Below are 27,167 nucleotides of genomic sequence, written 5' to 3' on the forward strand. Positions count from 1 at the left end.
TGCAGCAACATGACTGTGTTTCCCCTGCTCACTGTCACTTATCAATCAGTGCCCCAACTTCCCCTCTACAAGTGGTACGTTTTTCAGTGTCTTAAGATAGGAGAAAGGTCGTTTATTTGGGGCAGATAACAAAATAAGAAAGTAAATGCTTGAACTCCCTGCTTAATTTGTGACCAGGCAGAGGTGAAGAGGTAAGCCTAATGTGGCAGGACCGGCGGCCTGGCCTGGCGACCCCCTTTTCTCTGCTGGATGGAGAGAAACTACAGCTTTGGGGATTTGAAAGGCTTTATCACTTTTCACTTGGTGTCCTTAGATGTGTTAAGAACTTCTCTGAGTTTCAGTTTTTTCATCTGTTTTACGGAGATCATGATGCCTAACCAGTGGGACTGGACACACAATTGGTGTCACAAGTAACAGTCCCACCCCCACGCTTAACTCTTAAGTGTCCAGCTCAGTGGTCCGTAAGGCATAGATTTGTGGATTATAGCTTCTTCCTCCCTGTTGAGAATTAAAACATTTACTTGTCTCTTTTTCTTCTGTCATATCTCCCATCTCTTGTGATGGTGAAGAAGCACCAGTCATTTCCCTACATTACTGTGAGAAAGCAGATTATCTCCAATAAATGCCTGGTGTCCGTTTCCACCCTTACCAGTCAGGCATGAGTTTTGATAAACTACTCCGCACGTTTGAAAAGAATTAGGTTTACACCTAGAAGAAATCAAACAGTAATCTTGAAGGAAGTGGAACAGAGGTCCACGGTGTTGATGCAGGAGCTGTTGAAGTCATTGGCATCTGCGTTGGGTCACAGACAGAGAGACTTAGCGTCACCGTGCCACTTCAGTGTGCTGGGAGAATTGGCTTTCCTAGCCATCTTGCCTGCCTGTGGTGTGCTGATCCGTTACCAACATTCCTTATTTGTATCCAAGGTGATTTGTTATTTGTTACCAAGGTACCAACATTCCTTATTTGTATCCCCTGCTTTTGTTTCTCTGCATCCAGGGCATGTAAACCAAGTAACCTGGGGTGGGAGAGGGTGCAGAGTGGCAGTGATGGTTCCCAGACCTCTGTCTCCATCTTCTCCACTGGAACACCACACATTGTATCTTTCACGGCACGACTTGCTTTTAATACCTATGAGCAAGTGAGTGGTCCTGTAACCATCATCTGTAGTTTTCTGCCTTAAATTCCCATTGTGTTCAGCGCACACGGGCTTAGAAGTCAGCTGGCTGGCGGCCATTGCCAGGACAGTGCCCGCTGCTCTCAGCTGCAGCCCTGCAGGGCCCTGCTCTCTCTGCTCAGCCTTTGCTTTGTGTCCCTTTCCTGTGCTGGGCCAAGGGCAGCTCTTGGCCACATTTGATTGTGCTTAAATTGTGATTCAGAATTGGGACAATGACACCACTTTGGTTTAAAAAAAAATTGAAATCCAGAAATATAGTGAAAACTCCTGACTTCTGAAAATAATATCTGTCCCTCTTCCTATACAGGACGCTGCGTTATTCAGAGCAGTTTCCTAAGTTAGAGTCCTGCTTCTGTGGAATGTTCCCAGTTTGGTAAGCCAGGCAGCCTAGGAGTACTTGAACATTGCTGCAAAAGCGATGGCGCTGGAGTCTTCCTTTCAGGCATACAGCCTTTCTTATCAGGCTTCAGGATTCGTGCTCCCTAGAAGCCGTTAGTGATTCCAGGCAGTGAGGTCCCCACTTTGGTATATGCATGGTAGCTATGATACTAGTGATGAAGGTATTAGTCATCCTTTTTTAAAAAAGCTATGAAAATAAATAGTACTGAAGACTATGCAATGAAACGTGAAAGTCCTGTGTCTCTTCAACACTTCTACCTAGAGATGATCACAGATAACTTTTGTGTATCTTTCCAGATATTTTCTATGCAATTCTAAGCATATACAACAAACCATGGTTACCAAAGGGGAAAGGGTGAGGGAGGGATAAATCAGGAGTTTGGGATTAACAGATACACAGTGCTATATATAAAATAGATAAACAACAAGGACCTACTGTATAGCACAGGGAACTGTCTTCAGTTTCTTGTAATAACGTATAATGAAAAAGAATCTGAAAAGAAAAAAATATATATATGTGTGTATATGTATAACTGAATGGCTTTGCTGTACACCTGAAACTAACATTGTAAATCAACTACACATCAGTAAAAAATTTTAAAAATTAAAAAAATTTGTATATACATATAGTTATACATACACATACATACATATATACACACATACACATGTTAACACACACAAACAATACACATATCTATTTTTTAGAAATACAAATGGAATTTTACCATATGTACTATTTTGTATCTTACTCTTTTCATTTAATGCTGTATTAAGGTACCTTGTCATATCAGTACAGGGAGATCTCGTATTTTTGGTGGCTGCATAGTACTCCACTGTATGGTTGGACCATAATTTATTTAATGTGATGTCTGTTGATGGATGTTTAGGTTGGCCTCACTTTTTTATTCTCACAAAGAATCTTGTAGTAGATTTCCTCATACATATCTTACCCAATGAATTTGGTGAATGAATCCTCTCATTAGTTGAATCATAGCTTGAGAAATGTATTGCTGTGTTTGAAAGAATAGTGATTTAGTAGCTTTTAATAAAGAATATTTATAATGAAGCCTAATAACTAACAAAAGATCTCTTTAAAAGTGTCTAGGAAACCAACAAACAAAAAATGCATAGCAAACACATTTAAAGATGGTGGAAGTGTGACAGAAGCCAGTTTAGTTAGGTTGATCTTATTATTTGCTAGGAGTTAATTCATGGTAAAATATTTGTTTTAGAACATCAAATTAATATGCCACGAAGGAATTAAGGGGGTGGCATTTTTAAACGCATTTCTTTAGTGGTAGATCCAGAGCTGTGGCACATACATTATTAGAATGTACTTCCAAAGGTGGAACTAAAAAAGAATTTCTCATAAGAGGAGGTGAGAAACGTTGGGGTGGATTTTTCTTTCTAAAACTGTGTTCATAAGTGATTAAAGTGACAGCTTTAAAAAAAAAAAATCACCAAAGAACTAGATGTATGACTAAATAGGAGAAAGGATCTGAATGTATAGGTTTGCACGAAAGTAGGCAACCCACGTTAATTCCATGAAATGAATACTAACTACTGTTTAGAGGGAATATCAATAGCATTAAATATCCTTCAGTAGATCCTTAGAATTAGATTTATTTGCTCCGAGTTCACACTTAATTCCCTGTCTCCCTTTATGGGCCCAACCCTATGGTCAGGTGTCTGATTAGCACCTTCCGTGTTGGAAAAAGCTGTTTGTCTTGCATGAGGTGGGTCCCCAGTGCCACAGTCCAGCTTGCTCCTGAAGGGACTGTCCCTCTGCCACCGAGAATGGCTCAGTACAGGGGGCCCTCAGCAGCTCCAGCTCCAGGCCAGGACTAGTCTTCTTCTAACTTACTGTTATTCTGTGTCTTAGAACAGTGCATCCATCCTCCCTCATTTGTGTAGATTACTCAAGGATTCACAACAGCAATTCTCAACCAGCGGAGATTTTGCCCCCCAGGGGACAGTGGGGTTTTAAAAACCAAATGAGGATGATTCTCGGTGTATAATTTTGCATGCTGCTCTTTTCACTCTGTAGAGTAGGTGCCTGGAAGGTAGAGTTGCTGCATCAAAGGGCACACACATTTCCAAATTTGTTAGGTAAGTGCTGATAACACTCCAAAAGGCTGTGCCAAAAGTGTCTGAGAGTGACTGTTTTCCCACACCCTTGCTGACATGGGTGAAAACCAGGAACTCATTGTCCTACTTTGCATTTCTCTGATTATTAGTGAGATTTGAGCATCACCCTACACAATTTTCTTTAATTTATTCTCCTGTGAATTGTCTGTGCATATCATTGGCTCTTTTTCCATTGTGTGATTTGCCTTTCTGAAAAATTATACCCTCCACCCATTTTCTCCCATTGAGAATGTTCTCCCACATTTTCTTTATCATTCTCTCTCTGTGTATTATTTTTTCTCTTAATCATTTGAGAGTAAGTGCAGGCAAGCTGCTCCTTTACCCATAAATACTCCAGTGCAGTGTAAATATCCTAACAACAGGGATATTCTCTTATGTAACTATAGCACCATTATCAATATCAGAAAAAAAATCAACATTTATACAGAGCTATTGTCTAACCCACAGACCTGATTCAGTTTTTGCCATTTGTTGCAGTTTCCTATAGACATTGTACCCTGAGCCTTTTCTTATGTTGTTTAAATTCAAAAACATCTTTTTTAATGGCTGGAAAACATTCCATTATATAGATATACCATAATTTATTCTTTTTTTTTGCTAGCTATTAATATTTTTACTCTTACAAATGATGCCACTATGAACATTAATGTCCCATGTGTTTCGTGTTGCATCCTGCTGACACACCCACCAGAGGTGGCGTCTCTTGGGTAGGAGCCTGTTTATGGTGTGTGTTGGGGGAGAGACTTGGCTCAACTGTACTGATCCCTTTAAATAATATCCAGAAGCCTTTCTGGCCTCCCCCATCCATCCTGGCCCCCCCATCCACATCATTCTCTACCCCCTTCCTCTGATCTGTCTTTCATCGTGGTATTTGTCACTGTCTCCAGTTAAATTCTGTATTTGTTCATTTATTGTTTGACTAGTGGGAACATAAACCGCATGAGAGCAAGTGCTTTGTCTCTCTTGTTCACTGAGGTATCCCCAGCAGCTAGAATAATGCCTGACGCATAGCAGCTACTCAAGAAATGGTGTTAAATGATGAATGAATGAATGAAGATTCCTCTCCCACCGTAATTGAAGAGCTGTATTTTTAAACACTATAGTCCAGATCTGGGACGGGTTATTAGCCTGTGTATCTACTTTTTGCCTTGATATAGTGTTATTTCCCCAGTGAAGCAACAGCCATGTAGAATCTCCAAAACCAGCCAAGCCACCATCTTGCACAAGGATCTAAAGCCCACAGCTGTCTACTTTTACTCTTTAGTCAAGAGGACTAGAGGTGCTGCTTTTTATGGTAGGTATCAAACGTAGTTTGAAGTGGACTGTAACTTTGACATGAATTTCACCCGTGGTCATGGTTTAAGTGAAATGAACAACTTCTTGGCAAAAGAGGGGGCTTAGGGAATTGAGCAAGATGAAAACAAGTGGTAACAGGGAGAGAAATATTATCAGTCACTGGATAAATCCTATTTTTAAAAATCTAGATTAAATATTTTTAAGTAGAAACATTTAAAATAAAAAAAGAAACATATTTAGTTAATATTATATACACTAGATAAATTGACCATATCCAGCTGAAAAAAATCTCTCTTTCCCAAACAGGCATTTTTAAGGGAACTATATATCCATGGAACAATTTAATGGTGAAATCTCCAATTTTCTACAGTGTAGATTGAGATATAGTATCTTCCCAACTGCCACAGTCATCAGAGGCTTAGCTTCCTTTTCAAAACCACTGGATGCTTAGTGTGTTGTGAATGGGGACTCGGTGCCCTTTGTGGGGTCTTTAAGAATGATGTCAACACAGCCACATAAGTGATGGGCACATGAAATGAAAGCATTTATAATACTCACAGGTCCTAGAGGAGGGAGGCATGCAGCCTAGGCAGGGGGCACATGGGGGAGCGGCCGGGAGCAGACTCAACAAGCAGGTAGGGTACGAGGGCAAGTGAGAGCAGGTGGGCAAGGGCCCCATCAGGGTCGGGCCTGATCCCCGCACAAGCAAAAGGTGTGAAGGGATTTTATCAGTGTACTTGAATGTCACTCGGTCACAGCCAGGGGAGGGCAAGAAGGGGAACCTGTCGCAGAGTCCAGCCTTATCACAACCCCCGGTTGCCTGGCGGGTGCTCACAGCCTGTTTGTGGGGGTGTTGAGACATCAGGAAAATAGGACGTTTTAAAAATTGACAAGACCCTTAGCTAAACCACATCCCTTTCAAAGGACTTTATTGACTCTCTCCTGTTGTACCCCAAAGAGAGGGTGTGCTCCTTAAAAACAAACTAGCAGTTTGAGCCCGAAAGGACTAATGTTCACAGTAGTGTAGGTTTTCTTGGCACCTGTTAATAGGAATGTATGAAACATTGGTTAACAAGTGTCATCTGCCAGCTACCCCACTTGCATGGAAAAGCCGAGTGTGCACATGATCACGGCAAACTGCCTGTGATGTCAAGTGAACAACTACGGAAATAAACCGTTCCCTGGGGCCCCATCTTGACTGTGCAGGATGAGCAGAGAGAGGCAGAGGCTGGCAGCACGGTCAGCAGCCGTTGTTGGACACCCACCGTGTGGCTGCAGGCCTCCGGCAACATTTCTAAGAGCTCATTATTGGATTCCTCATTACAACCTCGCAGCCCACTGTGCAAATGAAAAATATATGAGTCTGTGTAGGGAGCATCTTCCCTTCCTCTCTTTCTCCTTTAAGGAAAGGAAGGCGACTGCTGTGGAAGTGATTTGAGTTCAGATAGCGAGTTAAGGTGTGAGATACAACTTAAAAGTCACTGGACCGGTGGGGCTGGAGTTATGTGTCTCTAGCTGGCCTCATCTTCCAGAGCCCTGATGATTTCATGGTCTTACCTGCTGCGGGAGACCCTAAACAAACATCACTGATCAATATTTTCCTTATGGTGTAAGTTTTCATTCTGAGATCTGATTATTATGCATCCGAGTGTGAGAGGCATGGTCTGCATTTTCTGGACCACTAGGGGGTGAGATGTGAGCGCCATCAGAGGAGCCCTGGGCCCGGAGGAAGGAAGTACTGCTCCAGAGCACAGGGCACACGGCTGCTGTGTGAATGGCCGGAGGCCAGCTGGCGTCCAGGGCTCTTTCTTGTCTTCATTGGTTGTGAACTTGACTGAAGGTTATTTTTCTGTGCTGTTTGGGTTTTACTTTTGGTTCTCTGTCGGTCTGTTATCAAGTCATTCTTTTTAGATGGTAACAAAATATAATTAAACTTTATTGTCAAAACTCGAAACAGGAAAAATTATCTAGTCTTATCAACTCTAACCACCATCCTCCTTTTCCCATTTTGAAGTAACTATTTATATGATATGTTTTTTGATAATGTGAGGCTTCTTAGGAACATAAAATAATTATGGTTTTATGGAAGAACTAGCTGTAATTTATTTGGACATGGTCATTTTTTTTTTAATTTAGATTTCTGCCATCTGATACCTGGACAGGATTCTGCATTGTCATTGGGGGCAGAGTTTGTATAGGGTAGCAAGGTTTTCTTCGAGTGGCCTTACTTTAGCAAGCTACATGGTTGGCTTTCCCAAGAGTTGGTGTCGCCAGTGCCTTGCCTCCTCCAAGATCTTAAATTCTGAGTTCCCTTTCTTTCCCCCAGCCAGAGCAGTCAGTCTAGCACAGAACATGACTCTGGTATCAGGCTCCCCTGGTTTAAATCCAAGCTTACTAGCTTTGGACCTTGAGCCAGTCACTCAGCCTCTCTGGGCCTCAGTTTCCTCATCTGTTAAATGGGATGCCTCATAAGGCAGCTGTAAGACTTAAGTGAGTTCTGTTAGAGCCTGTGGAATAGCATCTGGCACACAGCAGGTGTCACTTAAGTGCTGTGGTATGTGACTCCTCTGGCCTTCCACCTCCCCCACCACCTCACTCTTCACTGTGGTCATGACCTTACATCCCCGGTCCCCTCCTTCTCCCACAGGCATCTCCCTCTCTGTGTTTGCCTCTAATGCCTTCATCAGCCACTTCCCAATTTCCTTGCTGCATGACTGCATCCGTTCAGGTCCTGGTGGGAACAGGTAACAGTCCAACCAGGTAATGTGAGGAAGGCTTCATAAGGAGATCATGTACAAAGGGGTGAGCAGGTGTGGGGACAATGCTAGGGGAAGTGCAGTGGGCCTGAGAGTGCTCACAGGAGCCTGCCTGCAGGGGATTGTGAGCATGGAGAAGGGATGCGGCCAGCCCACGGCAACCACTGAGGCAGGGAGCCAGTCTGGAAACAGTTGGCGTCACCTTTCTCCCTCCCTGCATCTCCTGCCGGGACTCCCTTTGGCTCCCAACTCCAAGACGGAGGGCAAGGGCGCCTAACAATGCAGTCCACGTAGTCAGCCTCCCAGGGCAGAGCAGGGTGACACTGGGTAAGGAGTGGCTCTAGACCAGAGGGTGGGTGGCAGATATCTGCATAGTGCCCCAAGGTGCCCTGGTCTACAGCCCCTGCTCGGCCCCTTGCAGTCGGCCCACACCCGTCTCTCCACCCATAGGCCCTCCTGTCTCTGTTGTCATACCCCCCTGCTCAGGTCCCCCCTGCCAGTCTGCAGGCTGTTCATCAAACACACCGTGACCTGTTGCACCGCCTTTCAACTCTTCATGCCCATTCCCTTATCCCCGGAATGCCCGTTCCTCATTCTAGGCCTGGAGAAGCACTACATCATCCTAGGCTCCAGCCCAAATACCCTGGTTCTCTGCAGTTGTCCCCTGCCTCCCGTTAGAGTCCCTTAGCGCTCCATGACGCTGCAGTTCACGTCGTGGTCTGGCGGACTACTTGTGGGCCCGCTTCCTCGATAGGCTTGATCGTCTGCTCTTTTGAGAGACCGCACCATACTCAACTCTGCGTCCCTTTGTGGTGCCTCCAACTGGCTGAAATAGAAACAAGTGCTCAAAAAAAATCAGTTGTATTGAAATGACTAATGAGGAGATGCAGTAAACGGCACTTAGCTGGCTCCAGATGGTGTTGGTTATGAATAATGGATTCAGCATCTTTAACACTGGTTAACTGTGTCGCGTGTCGTACGTAACCAGGCCGCCCGCCTCCGACGCCCTCTCCCTACAGATTTAGTTGCTGGGGCCCCTGTGTGCCACTTCTTAGAATTTATCTGTGGAGTCATTTATTCCTTGTGTTACCTCCTCTTCTAGGTCTTTGGCTCCATGAGGGCAGGGGCCATAACCTGTGTTGTTCATCACACAATCTCCAGACCATAGAGCAGTGTATGGTACGTAATTGATCCTTCACAAGTATCTGTTGAATGAATAAACACATTGGTCACAATACTCTGTGACGTGTCGTAACCTCAGGAGGCCAGCAGAGTGGGGATTCCAGGTGCCATGGAAGGGCCCATGAAGCTGCTTTCCATGACCCTCAAGTCATTCCTTACTGCTTTCCCGTCAGTAGAGTACCCGCCCTTTCTACTTGAATGGAAGCCCGTCTTGTGCCAAGAACAAATCCCCATTTCCTTTTATCTCCATAGGGAATATAATCTTGGGGGAAATTTTCTTCCCAAAATTATTCTGTTTCTTATTCCTCTTTTCTAATTGTGTGTATTTGTAGTTTCTTAATCTCACAGTGCCAAGCAAAATATATTTGATTGTTATTTGGACCATTTCAAACCTATCCAGTAATATTGAAATTGTGTCAAAGACATTATCAGGTCTTACAATTGAAAACTGGCATCATTTTACATTATTCACTATCATAATAGTCTAACCAGATTTTATTATGAATGAATGACTTCAGGAGGCTCTTTAAAGGTCATAAATGATGTTTGATAACCTGAAAAAGATTACTTTTTGGAAATAGGAAGTAGCAATACAGCCTGGAAACCTTAATTTATTTAAGCCCTACCATTGCTCAGTAAACTTTCCATCTGTGGTTTGCTTGAGCTTTAACATTCTGGAAAAAAAGAATAAGTTCTGAAAATGAAATTAAACTTGGGGTTTGAGATAACAGGGCTCTTATGAAGCTTATATACTGAAAATCTTAGAAAAAGACCCTGCTCAAAAACAAAACAAAACAAAAAGCAATTAGTTGGGAGGATTGTCTAAAGTGAAAGCCTGAAAAAACTAGACAGATGGACTTCATAAACTTGGGAGCTGTTAACTCCTGGGCCGCATTGTAACAGGTTTCACTGGCGCATCTGTTGCAAACTAATTGCCTCTTTTCTGCCTGATAACGGAAGTTGGCTTGGGGTTTTGCAATAGTAGCAATTAAAAGCTCAACATTGTCATTTTGTCATTAATTTACCAGTGAGTGGTTGGGTTTATGTGGATAATTGGATTTATTTTGAAGATAATTTTAATTATAAGTTGTGTTTTGGTAGACAGCTTGTCCTTTATCATGTAATTTGCCTTTAACAGCAGTGTAATTTCTTCTGCCCTTCTTGGTTCACAACCTTTTCTTTAGGGAAAAAAATAAGCATAGGCAACGTCCATGAAGACAGTATTTTTAAGGCAGCTGAAAACAGAATGCTTTAGGGGCTCTCCATCTCCAATGATAGAAGATCAGACTTGGATCAGGCCTGCCTCCATCTTCAAAGCCAGGAGCAAGCAAACAGCAGAGATGGGCCCTTATTTCTCAGATAGACTATGACACGTATTTGCAGTATCTCTAAAAATGGGACGTTTGTATACCCTGCATCCCAGCAGCTCCACTCCCAGATGCACACCTAGCTGAGATGCCCCCGTGTGTGCCTGGAAGGGCGTGCACTGAAGCAGTCCTGGCGGCACTCATTACAACAGCCCTAACCAGAAAACCACACAAATGCCCAGCGGCAGCAGAATGGGTCAGTACGTGTGTATTCATACAATGGAACACACACGTCACTGAAGATGCACTGACCGCTGCTCTACACAGCAGCGTGGAGGGGTGTCACAAACAGAAGGCTGAGTGAAGGAAGCCAGATACCAACTGTATCTACAGTGTTAAGTCCGTTTGTGTACAGTATAAAGAAGGCAAAGCAACCTAGGCTTTAAAAGTCAGAATGACAGTAACCCTTGGAAGGGTAGTAACTGGAGGGGGCTCCTCAGGTTCTGGTGCTGATCTGTTTCTTGATCTGAGTGCTGGTTATACTGGGTATGTTCAGTTTGTGGAAATAAATAGAACTATGATTTAGGCATTTTCATAGACCTATATTATTATTTAATAAAACGTGTAAAATGTTTCCATTTGAAAATAGGACATTGCTATAATTTTCGTGCTGACTCATTAGAAAAGGTAGAACTTGACAGTGACACTTTGACAGAAGGTTCGAGGGCACACTAGTACTGCGTTGTCTTTAAACAGAAACATACTAACTACCAGTAGGAACCACGGAGACACTTCAGCCTAGCTGTGTTCATTTTGTGGAGACCCATGGGAGTTCAGCCAAATCCCTTTTCCTTTCGGAGTCAGCTCCGCTTTCCCAGTTCAGGAAACTCTTTCCAGCACTGCCTCTCTTCTCTATAAGCTAGATGACAGCCGTCATCAAAAGAACATTTTTATAGTGCTCTAGGTGTTTTATTTCTTCGGATTCTTTCTTGACTCCAAGTTTGTTGAGGACAACAGCCCCACCTTTCATTTCTCCAGGGTCAGGCATGGAGCACACATTTAATAAATATTTGACAAATGACGGTTGCCCTTGAAAAAAACAGGAAGATGAACAGAGACCCTGCCTGAGGCAGAGCAGACATTTGCATTTAAGTGGCAATAATTGTGTTGCTTCCTTTGCATCATCTCAGTGTGATTCCTCCGATCCCTTTGATCTCTCTCTCTTTAAATTTTAGTTTTCTTGTTTACATGTTTGTTGTAGAAGATTGGGAAATATTTTTAAAAAGCACAGAGAAGAAGAAGATAAACACCCATAATCCTTCCATGCAGAGAGAAACTCTTCCTAGTTTGCTGTGTTTTATTTTGCTTTCCTTTTGATGCCACTGCTTTCGTGCTCCCTGTTCTCTTCTCCCCTATTTTATTTTGTTTTATTTTCATATCTTAAGGGGAATGGAAGTGAGTTTAGGAGAGACTTCTCCAAATTTTTGAGGGATTCTCGGGTAGAGTAGAAACCGCACGTGTTCCCGCGTTGGTTTTCTTTACTCTCCATGTGTGAAGGGGTCCCTTGGATGAAGAGCTGAGCTTTCTTTCATGCCTTGCTGTAGAACAGTATGTCACGATATTTAACTTCTCTCATCCACTGCTTACATTTGTGAGATGAGCATGGCTGGCGGATACATTCCAGTGGTTTGGAATCACTGAAGAGACCTAGAGTTCTCCCAGGGTAGAGCCATTCCGTGTGCTAATGTCATTGTGCGCAGTCGCATCCTGAAAGCAGCATGCGATCTTTTAGATCTCGTAGACTTCAGCATCTTTTAGACCTTAAAATCCCATTCATCCTAGGTCTCTGCCGAAGATCTGGTTCTCCAGGTAGAGGTTTCTGGGCAGTCAGTCATCCAAGGCTGTGCTGGTCTTTCATGTTTCTGGAACCACGTGGTAACTGCCTTCCCTACCCCAGTGCCAGGTGGCTGACCTGTCTGTCCTCCTCGTCACAACCCGGACCTCCCCATCTGCCATGCTCCTGGGTGCACACGCCGTGCAGGCTTGTACGCTGGCATTTTTCTCTCAAAATAGCCCTAAGAGAGACTCCTGTTTCTGTCCTTCCTGCCTCTTCCTTCAGTTTTTCGCTCCAGACTCCTCTGAGTTTTTGTTCCTGTTTCTCTTTAGGCTCTTAAAGTATTTAAATGATAGTCATTTAAATGAGAGTATTCATTGGCAAGAAACACCGCCCCTGGAACACTGACGGACTGTTCCTCTTGACCTTCCAGATACCTTAGTGGACGCAGCGTTTGTCTGGCTCAGCTCTGTTTGGAGCCTCGTGACATTCACGTTATCTCTCAGCCTCTGCTTAACCGTGTGATTATAAATGGTTGTCCTGCACAGAGTCCATCTAATGTGAGTCCTGTGCTGTGTGCATGAGAGAGACAGAGAAACACACACACACGGAATAGCTACAGAAAGGCTAGTTGCAGAAAGAGATGTAGAAAAGAGAAAGAGGGTGAAGTTTGAATTTGCATCTTTATCATTTCTGTTTTGTCTAATCCTTGGCCTGGGCTCCGTTACCTGAAATGGCCCTGACACTCTCTTGTCTGGAACCCCATTCATCTAAGATGTGTCTGCCACCCTCGGCATTGAAGAGACAAAACTTCACACCTGTTTACATTTGATTCCCTTCATCTTTGTGACCTTTGGAATGCAGATGTCTGCTTACGGGCGAGTTCATAGATGTGGAATTTATGCCCACCTTATCAGGAAGGCAGCGCTCAGGGTTTGGGAAGGCGGATGGGGAGCTACCATTCATGCCTAAGCCTTTTCCCTGGAGGCTGGAACAGAGCTGCCTGCAGGAGGAAGGTTTACGGTGGAGCCTTCCCACACCCAGGGTGAGCGTTTCTCCTATCCTGTGAATCCTTTTCTTCAAATATAACTTTCCAAAGTTTTAAAAAAATTTTTTTTTGATAGAGAAATTAACAGTGCGTAACTTTTATGCAGAAGAAGACCTAGGAAAGGGATGGTTTCCATAATACTTATAGGGAAAAATATACAAATTCATCCAATTGGGTTACATTCTAATTTGACCAACTCTTTTAGTAAAGTAGCTTAATTTTTTTTTTTTTAATTACAAGTAATCTATAGTCTGATGGAAAAGAAACTCTACAGAGTGTAGATGGGTGAGCAGAGCACAGGAGTGAAAGGGCATCAGCATTTGTCAGGCGCTTCCGTCTGTCCCCCTCCAAGGAAGACACTCTTGTGCAAAGTCCACAGTGGTGTTTTCAATCCCACCATCTTGAACTTATTAGAAAATCCAGCCCCCCTTTTTTTTGTGGAACACCTGCTGCCCTCTCTCAGGACACAGGTGGCATTCTAAAGACACCCTTGGGAAATGAGAGGGGTTCAGTAGTCACGTGGCCGGCCAGGGCCCGAGCTGGGACCAGACACAGTTGCCTCCTCCCACCCACCGCCAGCTTTCCAGATTCTGCCCACTACTTGTTTTGTTGGTATTTGGGGACTGTTCTTTAGCATTAAAATCGAGAGCAGTTATTAATTCATTCTGTCTCATTCCCTAAAACCATTTCGCCCAGGCTGTGTCAGGCACAGTGTCCCACTATAGCTAGGAGAGGGTCCCTGTCTCTAGGAAGCCATGGTCAGATAAGAAAACATGCCCACGGGCTTTCTGTAGGATGTGGAAGAGCCGCTGAGAGCCGAACACTGAGCACTGCGGGACGTGGGGTGGGGCCAGCCTGCTCTACCCGGGGAACTGGCGAGGCTTCACAGAGGGGGCGTGTGGGCAGGGGTCCCCGAGGAGCAGCCGTCTCCAGGTAGAGGAAGCTGGGAGAATCAAGGCCAGGCTTGGCAGCCTGCGAGCAGCAGGGCTTTTAGCGGGGTGGCTGGTGGAGGAGCACAGATGGCGTTTAATGTCAGCTCTGAGTCACTCTTTGAAACTGCAGAAGTTCGCGGGGAAGGATTTGGCAATCCTCCAGCACATTATTTGACCTTCCAGTCTCTCAACAACCATTTGGTGTCTAGCTCATAAGTGGAAGTTCTCTGTAAAATGGTTCAATACAGGCAAAGTCGCAGGATAATTCCAAGTAAAGAAAGTAATTCTTATGCCTTAGCCTGTGACCCACAGGGTGCACGCCCCCTCTCTTACGGGGCCTTTTCCGAGCGCATTGCCCCCCTGCCCAGCTTTGGTGAAGGCCACGGTTCTGTGGACTCTCAGTTCTCGTTCCATCTCCAAGAATGACTGAATAAAGGTTAAACAGAACTTCAAAAGCAGGGCAGGGAGATACTCAGCTTCTGAATGTGGTAGGGCTGAGATGGAAAATAAATTTTCTGTCTAATTTGTTTTGTTGTTGCCTTGGCAACTGGTTGGATTTGTTTTTATTTCTTTTTTAAGCTTTCGATTTTTCTCAACAACATGAACTGCATGAACAACATAAATCAAAGGTGATTTATCTCAGGCATGTGTACAGATTTATATCTTATTCAGAGTCTCTAGTGTCAGTGTTTATGAGGTATAGAGTTTTCACCTTTCACAATCTTCACAAGGTTGAACAAGGATAAATAATTTCACATAACTCTTAGCCTGTCTGATTAACCAAACATAGTGATTTTTTTAACTGATGTCTCATACTGTAAAAGTGATTCAGATTCATTTTTATAAAATATCACTAAATATTTTGATATTAGGCTTATTAACATCTCTGACAAGGTCTATGTGAAAATTATCTCCATAAATTATAAATGCACATTGTCCCTTCTGTATCCATCTTGCTTACCCTGCTGTACCCACAATGGCCTCCTGGCTGGTCCTCACCCTTGCTAAACCTGTTTCTATCTAAGGGACTCTGCATTTGCCATCTCCTCTGTCTGAAACCCATCTGCCCAGATAGTCACATTGCTTCCTCCCTCATTGCATTTAGGGTTCCAGTTAAATGCCGTCTCCTCAGAGAAGACTGTCTAGAACTTCCTGTCTAAAACAGCATCCTTATCCATCACTCTCTGGCCAGTTTGGAGATGAGAGGATCCACCCCTGGAAAACCTGAATCACTCCTAGTCACCCTATATGAAGTCCACCAGCCTCTTAAGCCCTACCACGGCAAGAGCTTCCAGTTAGCTTTTTATTGCCTCACCCTTAAATTATGAACTTACAACCAAAGATCACAATCGAATATTAAAGATCAGATACTTATGGAAGTCCTCCATCATAAGATATAAAAACCAAGACTAAAGAGAAATAAAGAACTTGGAAGAAACAGAGACAATGATAGAGCAGAAGAAATGTGCAAAAAAAAACCCAAACAAACAAACAAACAAAAAAACCCAGAACGTGGGGCAGAGGAAATCGCCATAGAAATAGTACAAAACTTTTAGGAGAGCAACAGAGGGGAGGCAAGCCCAGGTCAACAGCTGTGGAGCAGGCTGGAGCCAGAAGGTGGAGAGCTCTCAGAGGGCTGGGCAACCAAAAAACTATTCTGCCAGGGGGACAGGTGGAAATTACCCTGCGAGGCTCTTGGAGGGTGTGGGTAGAGTTAGGGATAGTTACAAAGCAAAGCAAGTAAATGTGAAAGAGAAATAACAATTAAGCACAGAAACAATAACATTGTACAATAAAGCAGGGATCAACTTTATGTAGTTAGAGTAACTTACACACTGAATGTGCATATATGAGTGCATGTGCATGACGCTAATGACATCGACGAACAATGTCTAAGACTGACAAGTTAGCGTACAAGACCATATTTATTAGACATAAAAAGAATTTAAAAACCAGGGAGCAGCAAGTTGAAATGTAGAGACCCTGAGGGACAGGAAGGAGGATAGAGGGGCAGGGAAGTCTTGTTACTCAAGGTCAAACTTTTAGCCTCATGTGACTTTTAAAAGCTCTGAGTATTTATTACTTTTATAAACATAAAAATGAGGAATTAAAATATACATTTTAAGCAGCCCTACTTCTGTGCACAGGTCACTGATTCAGTTTGATGTACATTTGATTAATATGAAATTTAGTCCAGCATCTGGCTGATGTCCTTGGCTGGCAGGCTCATTTGTTTAACCAAATCCATTTTCCCTTGCACAAAGAATGATTAATTCAGGCGCACTTGGTTAGAAGTCAAGCTGAAGACATTTATCATTTCCTTCTGCACCATGGAGATAGACTGGACTGCGGCTCCTGGTTGGTGAGGCTGTGTGCTTATTAAAGATGGAGTAGATGTACGTGATACTAAAACGAGCTTTTTAATTACTTTAGATTTAATGATGTACATTTGCCATGTACTTAACCTTCAGCAAATGTTACCCTTCCCAAACCGACAGATTTGCAACTTATAAGTTTTCATGTTAAATGAAGCATTTTCTCTTTCCTCCACCCCAGAAGGGTCTTTGTTCCAAATTATAATCTTTTAAAAATAGCTGACACATTCTCCTTTGTGGGCAGATTTCAACATTTCCATCCTATGATTTAGAACTGACCCTCCTCACACCTCTCAGCCTTAGTCTGTACTTACCGAAATATTTATTTTGGATACAGTTTAATGTTTTTATTCTGCTATCTGGGTCATTCTCACTGAGGGATGGGTGGGTGGGTGAGTAGATGGAGATAGATGATAGATAGATAGGCAGGCAGACTAACAGGCAGAACTGTGCTAAGGATGTGTGGAAATACAGTTTCAGATAACAGAGAATACACCACAAGCTTTGGTCCCAATGTTTCCAGTCTATAACAGCTGAATAATGGTCAGTTTTCGAAGCAGAGACTAAATTACCATCATTCAGTTCCATCCAACGTAGTTCTCAAACTTTTTGATGAAAATAGAATCAGTAAATGTTCCATTAGGAAGTCCTAAGATAACATCAGGATACTTTTAAATGTCCCTTTATGGTTTCTCCTTGCGGCTGCAGAGCACGAACTGCAGTGGCCAGAGTTGTGGCAGGAGAGGCATTTAGAAAGTTTCTTCCTCTCTTTGAACGCGTATTAGTTGAAAGGAGTGCAGCCGAAACTGTAACCAAAGGAGGCATTATGCTTTTTATCTCAAGGAAAAGTATTGCAGGCAACAGTAGTAGCTGTTGGATCGGGCTCTAAAGGAAAAGGTGGAGAGATTCAACCAGTGAGCATGCAAGTTGGAGATACATTACTTCTCCCAGAGTATGGAGGACACCAATATAGTCTAGATGACAAGAGTTATTTCTTATCTAGAGATGGTGACATTCTTGGAAAATACGTAGACTGAAATATCACTACTGTAATGGCATCACATGGAGCTGCCCGTTCCACTGAAGTTCTGAAATCTTTTCATCATGTAAATAATCTCCACGTCTCTCTTTTGTAATAAACGAATGGATATCCGAACTAATGACACCCAGGGTCTCTAAAATTTAGTTTCACTGTACTGATTGAAACATTTCCAAATAAAAATATATAAATGAAAAAAATGTTCCTTTAATTTGTACCATGGAATGACGACGAGGCGCTGGAGTTGGAGGTGGTTATCGAAGCCTGAGTATGGATGGCTTTAGTCACTCGTTGGTGCCAAAACGTTTTTTTGTTTGTTTGTTTTCTCCCTCACCCCATCCCCACCCTGACACACGTAAGGACACTTCCTAGACCAAAAATAAAATGGTCAAATAAATTAATGATACATTTTTGAATTTCGAAGATAAGAAACTACAAGACAAAATTCTAGAGGTGATGTCAGGATTAATAAATACAGTGAATTCGAAGTTGCTCTTCATGAGGAAAGAAAGTGTGTGGGCAGGACTGGAGGCCTCACACCCGTGAGCTTGCCTGTGCACTGTGCTATTATTCTCTTCTGTGTCTTACTAGTCTTTGGGAGCAGACTTTCTGGTTTTGAATCCTGGCCGTTTACCAGCTGTGTGTCTTTGACCACATTTCTTCTTCTCTGTGCCTCAGTTTCATTATCTGCCGGTCTATCCATTAGTCTACTTGATGCCCCTTCCAGCCTCCTCCTAGCATGATTTCTTTGCCTTCTAGAAGATGGAAGTTTTCGTTTCTAGAATCTCTTGCAGCTAGAGTTCTGGAGTTAGACCTGCTAACCCAATGCATCCCCGTAAACCTCCGAATTCACACCTAGATGACGGGGGAAGGGGGTGGGGGATGGGACATCCCTTTCTGGCTGGTGTCGGGTGTGGCAGAGGCTGCGTGGTTCTGAAACTGGCAACTGCAGTCATAGCTTCCTGACTCAACAGGCAGCTGCCCGACTGGGAAGCTTCCAAATTGTAGCAGAATCTGAGTTTGGAGCAGCCTCTGTGGCAGCAGCTTCCTGCTTCTTTATATTTCAGCAGCCCCTTCGGCTGTCCAGAGGAGGAGCTCCTAAAAGTTCAGCTCCGTGTCTGTTTCTGCAGCTTTCCCAGCAGTGATATGAACTGTGTTCTACTTCTTAATACATCTCTTTCTGCTTAAAGTAGACAAAGTGATTGACGTTGGCTGCAGCGAAAGATCAAGTTACTGCGAGAGCTGTCGTGAGGTTTAATAAGGCATTTAAAGTGCTTAAAACATCTGGCCTGCCTTTTTGTTTTTTTTAATATTCTTAGGGCTTTCTCTCAACAACCATGAACAACACAGTTCGTTGATTCATTCATTTATTCATCCATTCACTGAAACAAATATTTGCTGAACAGCTATTTTTTTTTTTTTTTGGATGGTTATTCTCATCAAGATATGTTCCAGCTGTTTTAGGGCAGCTGAATCTAACTGAACATTAGATGTTAAATGAACATTAGAACTACCTACGAACCTTTTTATTTAAACCTTAATATGTGTGCCGCATCTAAAACTTACTGAAGACAGGGAATGTGTGTGTATAGATTTTTTTTTAATTGAGATACAATTTTTATACAGTGAAGTACACAGGTTTTTATGTGTTACAACTTGGTAGGTTTCTACATACGTATATACACAATTAACCAATACTCAGGTCAAGGTATAGGAAAACAAATGTATATGAAGGATTTATTGCATGCATGGGGGAGTTTTTTGGCTCCCTTTAGGAGTTAAAGTTTCAAATGCATTTGAGATTTTGCCACTCAGAGGTCAAAAATATTCAGTCATCCAGAATAACCAGTATAACCAGGTCATTTTTTTCTTTTTTCTTCTTCATAGTCCCCTATAAATGTGTACCCCTTTCTAGGTTTATGCAAGAAAACGATTTCATTTATGTGTGAAATGAAATGAATTTAAGGAGGACCTTAGGTAGCAAAATCTTCCAACGCAGTCAGGAGGAGGAGGGTATAGCTCAGTGGCAGAGTGCGCGTTTAGCGTGCACAAGGTCCTGGATTCAATCCCCAGTGCCTCAGTTAAAAATAAATTAAAAAAAAAAACAAACCTAATTACCTCCTCCCCGCCAAAAAAAAATTTAAAAAAAATAAGGCAGTAAATATCACCAGTAATAACTTTGTGAGTCATAACTTCTGCTTATCTTCTTATGATTGACATAGTTCATTGGCTAAAAGAAAGTTTAACTGCGTTCTTTAAATTAAGCTATACTGCTTTTTTCATGTGATCTCTTCAAAGAAATTGAGTATCACAAGACAGTAAAAATAGTTATTTTTCCCCGTTTTCCAAAAGAGTGCTTGGTCTGTGGGCCAGTGGCTGAACAATTAGTATTGTGGTGCTGAGGGCACGAGGGCAGCAGCACGAGCTGAGTTAGGAAGATCAAGTTCATAATTTTATTTATTTATTTTTTTAAGGGAGAGATGGTCAATATTTTTTGGCTCTGTAGCCAAAGCTCACATTCTCAAGAATCAACATTTCTCATGAGGTCCAGGGCAGAAAGAAAACGGGATAGTAAAGACTTCTTAATCATCTAGAATATAGCTGGGGAGAAACAGACATAGTTTTCAGGCTGGAGTTGTGCCATCCTGACTCAACTGATTGAAAAATGAAAAAAATGCAGCCTCAATGCTAGGTTGTTCTTTCTGTACCACAGCAAATAACTTTCTCTAAATCATGCTTTTCTTCTCAGCAGCTAACACACAGCTGGTTTTGGTTTCTCTAACTTCAGATTACATGAAGTAGAGGAAATATGACATCTCCAGGAGGTGAGGTGGACTTCATCACAGGCTGGGATGGGGCGAGGAGAAGGAGTAGGGTCATCCTCACGTGTGGAACTGGAGATACCGAAGCCAGGGTGCCCAGAGCAGGTGCTCGGTGTCCCCGAGTGCCTCCAGGGATGGCCTCGTGAAACCCACATGGGTGATGGCAGTGTGGTGGGTTAACATTGCCCGGGAAGAAGCAGACTTGTGTTTTCACCAGCTCAGGTGGCCAGAGTGACACCACAAAGAGTGAATGGCTTCAACAGCAGGCATTTACGTCTCCCAGTTCTGGAGCAAGGACGTCCAAGATCAAGGTGCTGGTAGGGTGGGTCCTTGTGGGGGCTCGCTTCCTGACTTGTCGATAGCCGCCTTCCCACTGTCCTCATTGCCTTCTTCAGCATGAAGGGAGAACTCTGTCTTCTTCTTCTTTAGAAGGGCACCAACCCCGTCACGGGGACCCCACCCTCATGATCACACCTAAACCTAATTACCTACCAAAGGCCCCACCTCCAGACACCACCACATGGAGGGTGGTTAGGACTTCAACACACAGTTCAAGTTTGTAATTTTTGAAAAACAATGGAAACAGTTGATTATAGACAAAACAACACCTGCAAAACATTCAGAGCATCAACATTTTTAATAAAACCAACTTTTAATAGTACAACTTTGAAGTTGAATGATTTTGCATAATTAACTTATCACAGAACGAAACTTACAAAAACAAAATGCAGAGTGGACATGAACTACACTTTTGAAGGTGATCATGCATGATCTGGGATCAAAGTCTAGCTTTGGGATGCTGTGGCAAGGATCGCTGGACCATATTAATGAATTAAACAGACTCATGTCACCAAAGGAATAGAAAACATGAAACGTCTATGCAGCTCATTCTTCTGCCTTCAGATGAAATCCCCATGAATCGTCCTCGCTGGTAGAATGTTGTCCATTGTAAGCCCTCCTAGAAAATGCGCTTTGGATCTGCAGGCACTCGGGCTGTGACACTGATCATTGTGTTCAACGGCCAGTTAAGAGCCTGGTGTCTTCACTTCCTCACCACCTCCCGAGTGGCCCTGGATTGCTAGTTATCTTCTCCTAGAACTCTGAGGATGTTATTCCTCTGCCTTCTTGCTTGCATTGTTGCTGTTGAGTCAGCTTCCTTATCATTCATTTATAGGTAATTTGTCTTTTCCTTGTGGGTGGTTTTAGGGTTTTTATTTTTGCCTTTGACAATCTACAGTTTTATCTTGTACCTATCCATAGAATTCTTTCTATTTGTCCTGCTTGCAAATCATTGGGATTGCTAAATTTGAGAATTTATGCTTTTATCAGTTCTAAGAAATTCTCACCCATTAACTCATTGTCCATTGCCTTTCCCACATTCTGTTATCTCTTTCTCAAATTCCAATTAGATGCACGTTAGAACATTTCACTTTGACTTACACAGCTCTTAAATTTGTTTTGTTTTGTTTCTCCCATATGTATCTCTGTGTTAAATTCTGTGCAATATCTTCACATCTGATGTTCATTTTCTAATTCTCTGTCCAACAGTGTCTTATCTTCAGTTTTACCCATCTGCCGAGGTATAAATACCTATTATTATAATTTTACATTTCCTAAGCTTTTTTGTTTCCTTTTCTAATTTACCTGCTTGTTTTTCATAGTCTCTTGTTCTTTACTCAAATTTTCTATTCCCTATTTTCTTTCTTATTAACTCCATAATCTGTTTCTGTGAGTCTCATTCTGGTACTGGTTCTTTTTGTTTACTCCCTCTCAATAAAGGTAACTTGTTTCAATATGTATTTTGTGAGTATCATTTTTATTGTAAACTCATATTCCATGGAACTTTCTGTGTAGGGTTTCTTTTGAGATTTGAAGTGGGAGTACATTCCTTTAAAGAGGATCTTCACTTGCTTTCTCTAAACATATGAGGGCACATCTGTCTGAACCATACTAAAATAAAGCCCTGGCTTAGAGGGTTTTAGACCACAGAATAGTGTCAACTCAGGCCACAAACAGATGTGAGGTCTGGCTCATGGTTAACTCTCTGGAGAGATGGTTCCATTTCTCCCCACTCAGAGCAAAGCCAAAACAGACAAGTTTTTTGTTTTTGTTTTTGTTTTTTACTGAATCCTTTTACAAGGTATGTTTTGTTCTAGTTCATCTTTTCTCTGAGGGTGGAACATCAGGGCTCTCAGCCCTGTGCAGTGATCTCCTTTCAAGCACCCCGTCTTGCCACGATCTAGGCTTTGTATCCTGAATGCTGTGTGGCCATTGAAGCTGAGCCACCGGCTCAGGATTCACTTACCTCTTGGAACACCCGCTCTTGTTTTGTTTTTGGTCTCTAGGGACTTTCTTCACTTTATTCCAGCTCAATCATGCATTTTAAGAGATTTTTTAAAAGTATTTTAGCCAGCATTTTTAGATATTTGGTAACAGGAAGGATTTTTCATGTCCTTGTAAAGATGGAAAGTCAGTTCCATATTTGCACCCACTCTTAGCCCTCGTGTAGCTCATGTTTCCGTGTTAGAAACATGTTCAACACAAGTACATCCTGAGCCTCTCACAGCCCATATTTGCTGCCATTCAGTCAGCCTCAGCTTTCATTTCTCTGCTGTTTATAAGCCTTTTCTGCATAGGTTGTATATTACGCTATTTTAAATTTTTATTTGTGGCTTTTTTCCCCACTTCCTCTGAGTTTTCCATGTTCTCTGAAGTTATTTGTTACAGAATAGGGGGCTCAAAGCTTTGCCCTTCTTCAGATTCAACTGTCAGTGGGAAGAGGAAGGCGAGGGAAGGAGACTGAGCAGTGAGGAGCTCCTGGAGCTGCTCATTGTATTTCCCAGGCTCGTCTTGCTTTTGAAAATGTAACTCAGCCCTTCAGTTCTGACTCAACCAGCAGTTCTTCTGTGAACCCAAGATCTATCTGCCTAGTTTCTCAGTCTTTTTTTTTTTTTTTTAAGGTGGCTGGTCTCTCTTTCTTCAGTGTATTTATTAACCTAAACTTTTCCCTGAATCTCTTCACTTGATTTCCATCTACTTCCAAAAACCACCACCACCATCAGGCTCCCTGGAGGTTGAGTCATTTCAGTCCCGCCCACTCTCTGGTGCTGGTGCTCCTGGGGGGATGTGGTGGGGGACAGCTGGAGGGCTCCGGCAGCCTGGGCTTCTGTGTTTGACATGCCCACACACTGAGGCACCTGCTGTTTCCACCCACGCTGGGATCGTGTTTGCTTTGCCGAGCATGCACTTGGGAACTCTCTGCAGTCACAGTCCTACTGCTGTGAGATGGGTGGTGTTCACTATGATTCACCCCGTCAGCTCTGACACCAGGATGGGGCAGTAGTTATTGGTAAAGGTGATGTTCCTTCCAGTCGGGGATAAATGCTTGTTTGTCTGGACTTTTGTTATGATATGCATTTATCACTGCAAAGTAGACATATTGGAGCATTTACAATTCACTTTTTAAAATCCCAGATGCTAGAGAGGAGGGTATAGCTCAGTGGTAGAGTAAATACTTATCATGCAAGAGCTCCTGTGTTCAATCCCCAGTACCTCCATATAAATGAACGAACGAATGAATGAATAAACAAACAAACAAAAGCTAATTACTCCCTCCAAAAAACAAAAAAATTTTTTAAAAAATCCGAGATGCTAAATGACAAATACCCTAATACATGTAACAACTCTCGTCACTATGGTAGTTACAAAGTAGCTTTTATTTCTTGAGCACTTACTGCAAGCTAGGCTTTATATTAATAAATCATTTAATTCTTACAACAGCCCTATAAAGGAGGAGCTATTATTATCCCCATTTTAAAGATGAGGGCTACAATGGAATACTATTCAGCCATAAAAACCGACAACATAACATCATTTGCAGCAACATGGATATCCCTGGAGAATGTCATTCTAAGTGAAGTGAGCCAGAAAGAGAAAGAAAAATACCATATGAGACCACTCATATGTGAAGTCTAAAAAAAAAACATAAATACAAAACAGAAACAGACTCATAGACATAGAATTCAAACTTGTGGTTACCAAGGGGACGAGAGGTGGGAGGGGACAGACTGGGATTTCAAAATGTAGAATAGATAAACATGATTATACTGTATAGCACAGGGAAATATATACAAGATCTTGTGGTAGCTCACAGCGAAAAAAAAATGTGACAATATATGTATGTTCATGCATAACTGAAAAATTGCACTCTACACTGGAATTTGACACAATATTGTAAAATGACTATAGCTCAATAAAAAAAAGTTAAATAAATAAATAAATAAAGATGAGTGCGTAGAAATCCAGAGATGTTAAGTAATTTGTCCAAGGTCACATTGCCAGTAAGTGGCCATCGTAGGACTCAAATGCAAGTCTTCTAAATACAAAGTACACACTCGCCAGCATCTTATTTGTCAGGACAAAAGCATTCAGAGTTCTTTTTGGGGGTGGGGGTGGGGGAGGTAATTAGGTTTATTTATTTATTTGTTTATTATTATTTTTTAATTGAGGGACTGGGGATTGAACCCAGGACCTCATGCATGCTAAGCATGCACTCTATCACTGAGCTATACCCTCCCCCCTCAGAGTTCTGATCTATGACTATGAGCTTTTTTTTTTTTTTACCAAGGCCAGAACTTAAATCCACATTAGTCTGTCCTTTAAGGTAACAAATCTGAGTGTATATTGAAACCGTGATGCCTGCCATGGCATAGAAGCGACTTTGGAATCCCCTTGTGAGAGCTGCTTTCAGAATCTGCATGTGAAACACAAGAAAAGCAATTTCCTTTTGGAACTAAACCTTGCTTCTCATGCCATGTTACCCTGCATGATCACCCACGTCATGGGCCAGATTTCACTCCTAATGCCTCTTGACATTTTCCAAAAAGGTAATTCCATCCTCTGAGGATGGAGATGTGCCACCCATGAGGACATCCAGAAGAAGCTTCCAGAGCAAACAAGGACACTTTCTAAGAGGCTCCAACACGTTCTCAGTAATGTCAGCATTTTTAAAATAAGAGCTTGCCTCCCCTCCCTGGGGGTGATTACTCTGCAGGGGGAATCACTCAGCTACATGTTTATATTCTGGTGTATTTGTTTACAATTCAAGCTGTTCCTTCATAGATACACTTGATTTTGATTTGATGTGAAGTGAAATCTGTTTACACAGATACAAACATAAACACGGCCGTGTGTAGAAAATCATCGGACTTCCCTCGTCCGTCACAGTCCCAGAAAGTCTTTCTGCTGGTGTCAACCCTGGAACTGGCTTTGTTTTGATACGAATTCTGTTCTGTTCCTCTTTAAATCTTAAAATTAGGAAATATTAACTTGCTGATTTGGACAGATTTTGAGTAGGCCCTCATTCCTCTTCGAGGAAAAAGAATCAGGTTTCTGCTTCCCCAGCAAAGGGGAATGATCTTCTTGCTAAATGTGTCTCCAGCAACACTTCAAGCATCATTTTAAAAGTGCTTTTTTTTTCTTCTTCTTACAGTGGAGGTTCAGGTTAAAGTTTCCAAGCATCATCTTAATTAGCAGCTCACATTTAACTTAAGTCCGCTGAAGTAAACAGTCATATTCAAAAATAGCAGTGTTGCCATGGCAACCTAGATCCGAATCATTTGCTTTTTCTTTCTGCTCACAATTGTTCCTTACTATCTAGGCCAGGCTATGAAACAAATCTGCTGAAACATCCCATGTAAATGAGATTTTAAAAGCCATTGGGTTGGTGGGCGGAAAACACTAAAATGATTGCTCTAAATGTTCCTGTGAAGCTGCAGATTCCTAATGGCTCCTGTAGGAGGGTCTCTCAGGTCCCTTGTTTGACGGCCTTGTCATCCCTCCTGAGGGCTCCCGATGCCCAGAGCGTGGATGGGGTCGAGGGCTCACAGGTCCTGTTCCAGCTCTGGCTAAAAGGCTCTGGTCCAGAAAGTGAAAATTGGACCAGGCAATTCCCCATGGCTTTTCTAGCTATAAAAGGGTCAGCTTCTGTTCCATTAACTTGGTTACTACTTAACAAAATGCAAAACCAAGCTGTTTTAAATCAAGCCTCAGGCTAAACCTCCGTCTCACTGTAAAGGAGAGAATTGTTAAGCATTTTTAGGCTCCTTTGGTTCCTAAACTTTGATTACGAATCATCTAGGGAGGCTTTTGAACCCCCTGCCTTGCCATCATCTCCCACATGTACAGCTATCACTGGTCCCCGTTATGGCAGTGGTATAATGGTAGCCATAGGAAGATGACTTTAATGAAGAAAATGAATGAGCAGACTAGCCTTTTTCATGTTCTCTTTGCCAGCCCCTTCATCAAGTGACTCTGGAGACTTGGTCCTTATCTCAATTTTCTTATTTGGAAAATGAGACTGTGTAAGCTGAGCGCATCCCCCACTCCCCCGGATGAGGCTTGGTGTATGACTCTTTTTTATTAAATGGACTAGGAACACAGTACCACTTTTTGGTGGTGATAAGCGACACCATGACGTTTGTTTTGCTTGAGAAGTTTTGCCATCAAAACAAAAAGAGAACGCAAAGCTTCTCACAAAGTCTTTTTTTCACCTTCACATTTTTTTTATACCTTTTAGACTGGAACAATCTAGTCAAGAGATTAATTGGAGAAAAGTCAGGCAAAGATACTGTTTTCCTTGCAGTTCATTTTGTACACTATTAAAAAGAAGATGGAAAAGAGACAAAAACCCAGTAGAAAAATGGTAAAGATTATGAACAGGCAGTTCACCGTAAGGAAACCCGAGTGGCCCGTGATGTACCGAAGAGCCACTCAGCCTAACGAGTCATCAGGGAAATGTGAGCCCAAATAAGGACACACAACTTGAACCGCCTGACAGTTATCAGGCTT

The 27,167-nt window shown here is 42.4% G+C and overlaps 1 protein-coding gene and 1 pseudogene across 8 annotated transcripts in view; both read left to right on the forward strand.

The window, feature by feature from the left end:
- SHLD1 (shieldin complex subunit 1) overlaps positions 1-27,167 on the forward strand; it is a 65,823-nt gene that overhangs the window by 22,610 nt on the left and 16,046 nt on the right. The window contains exon 3 of one of the 8 annotated variants that reach the window (XM_064475864.1): positions 8,882-8,958. The exons of 6 other annotated variants lie outside the window; for them this stretch is intronic. Coding sequence is in view for 1 of the 2 variants with exons in the window: in XM_064475865.1 (XP_064331935.1) it covers positions 4,885-4,901 (17 nt within the window). In the remaining variant the exon portion in view is untranslated. Of the gene's footprint in view, positions 1-4,884; positions 4,939-8,881; positions 8,959-27,167 lie in introns of those variants that run through there. One more of the 8 variants, XM_064475865.1, reaches the window with a different exon arrangement.
- Positions 16,868-17,850, forward strand: LOC105101481 (10 kDa heat shock protein, mitochondrial-like; annotated as a pseudogene).

The sequence above is a fragment of the Camelus dromedarius genome, chromosome 18 (genome assembly GCF_036321535.1).
Source record: "Camelus dromedarius isolate mCamDro1 chromosome 18, mCamDro1.pat, whole genome shotgun sequence".
Lineage (NCBI taxonomy): Eukaryota > Metazoa > Chordata > Mammalia > Artiodactyla > Camelidae > Camelus > Camelus dromedarius.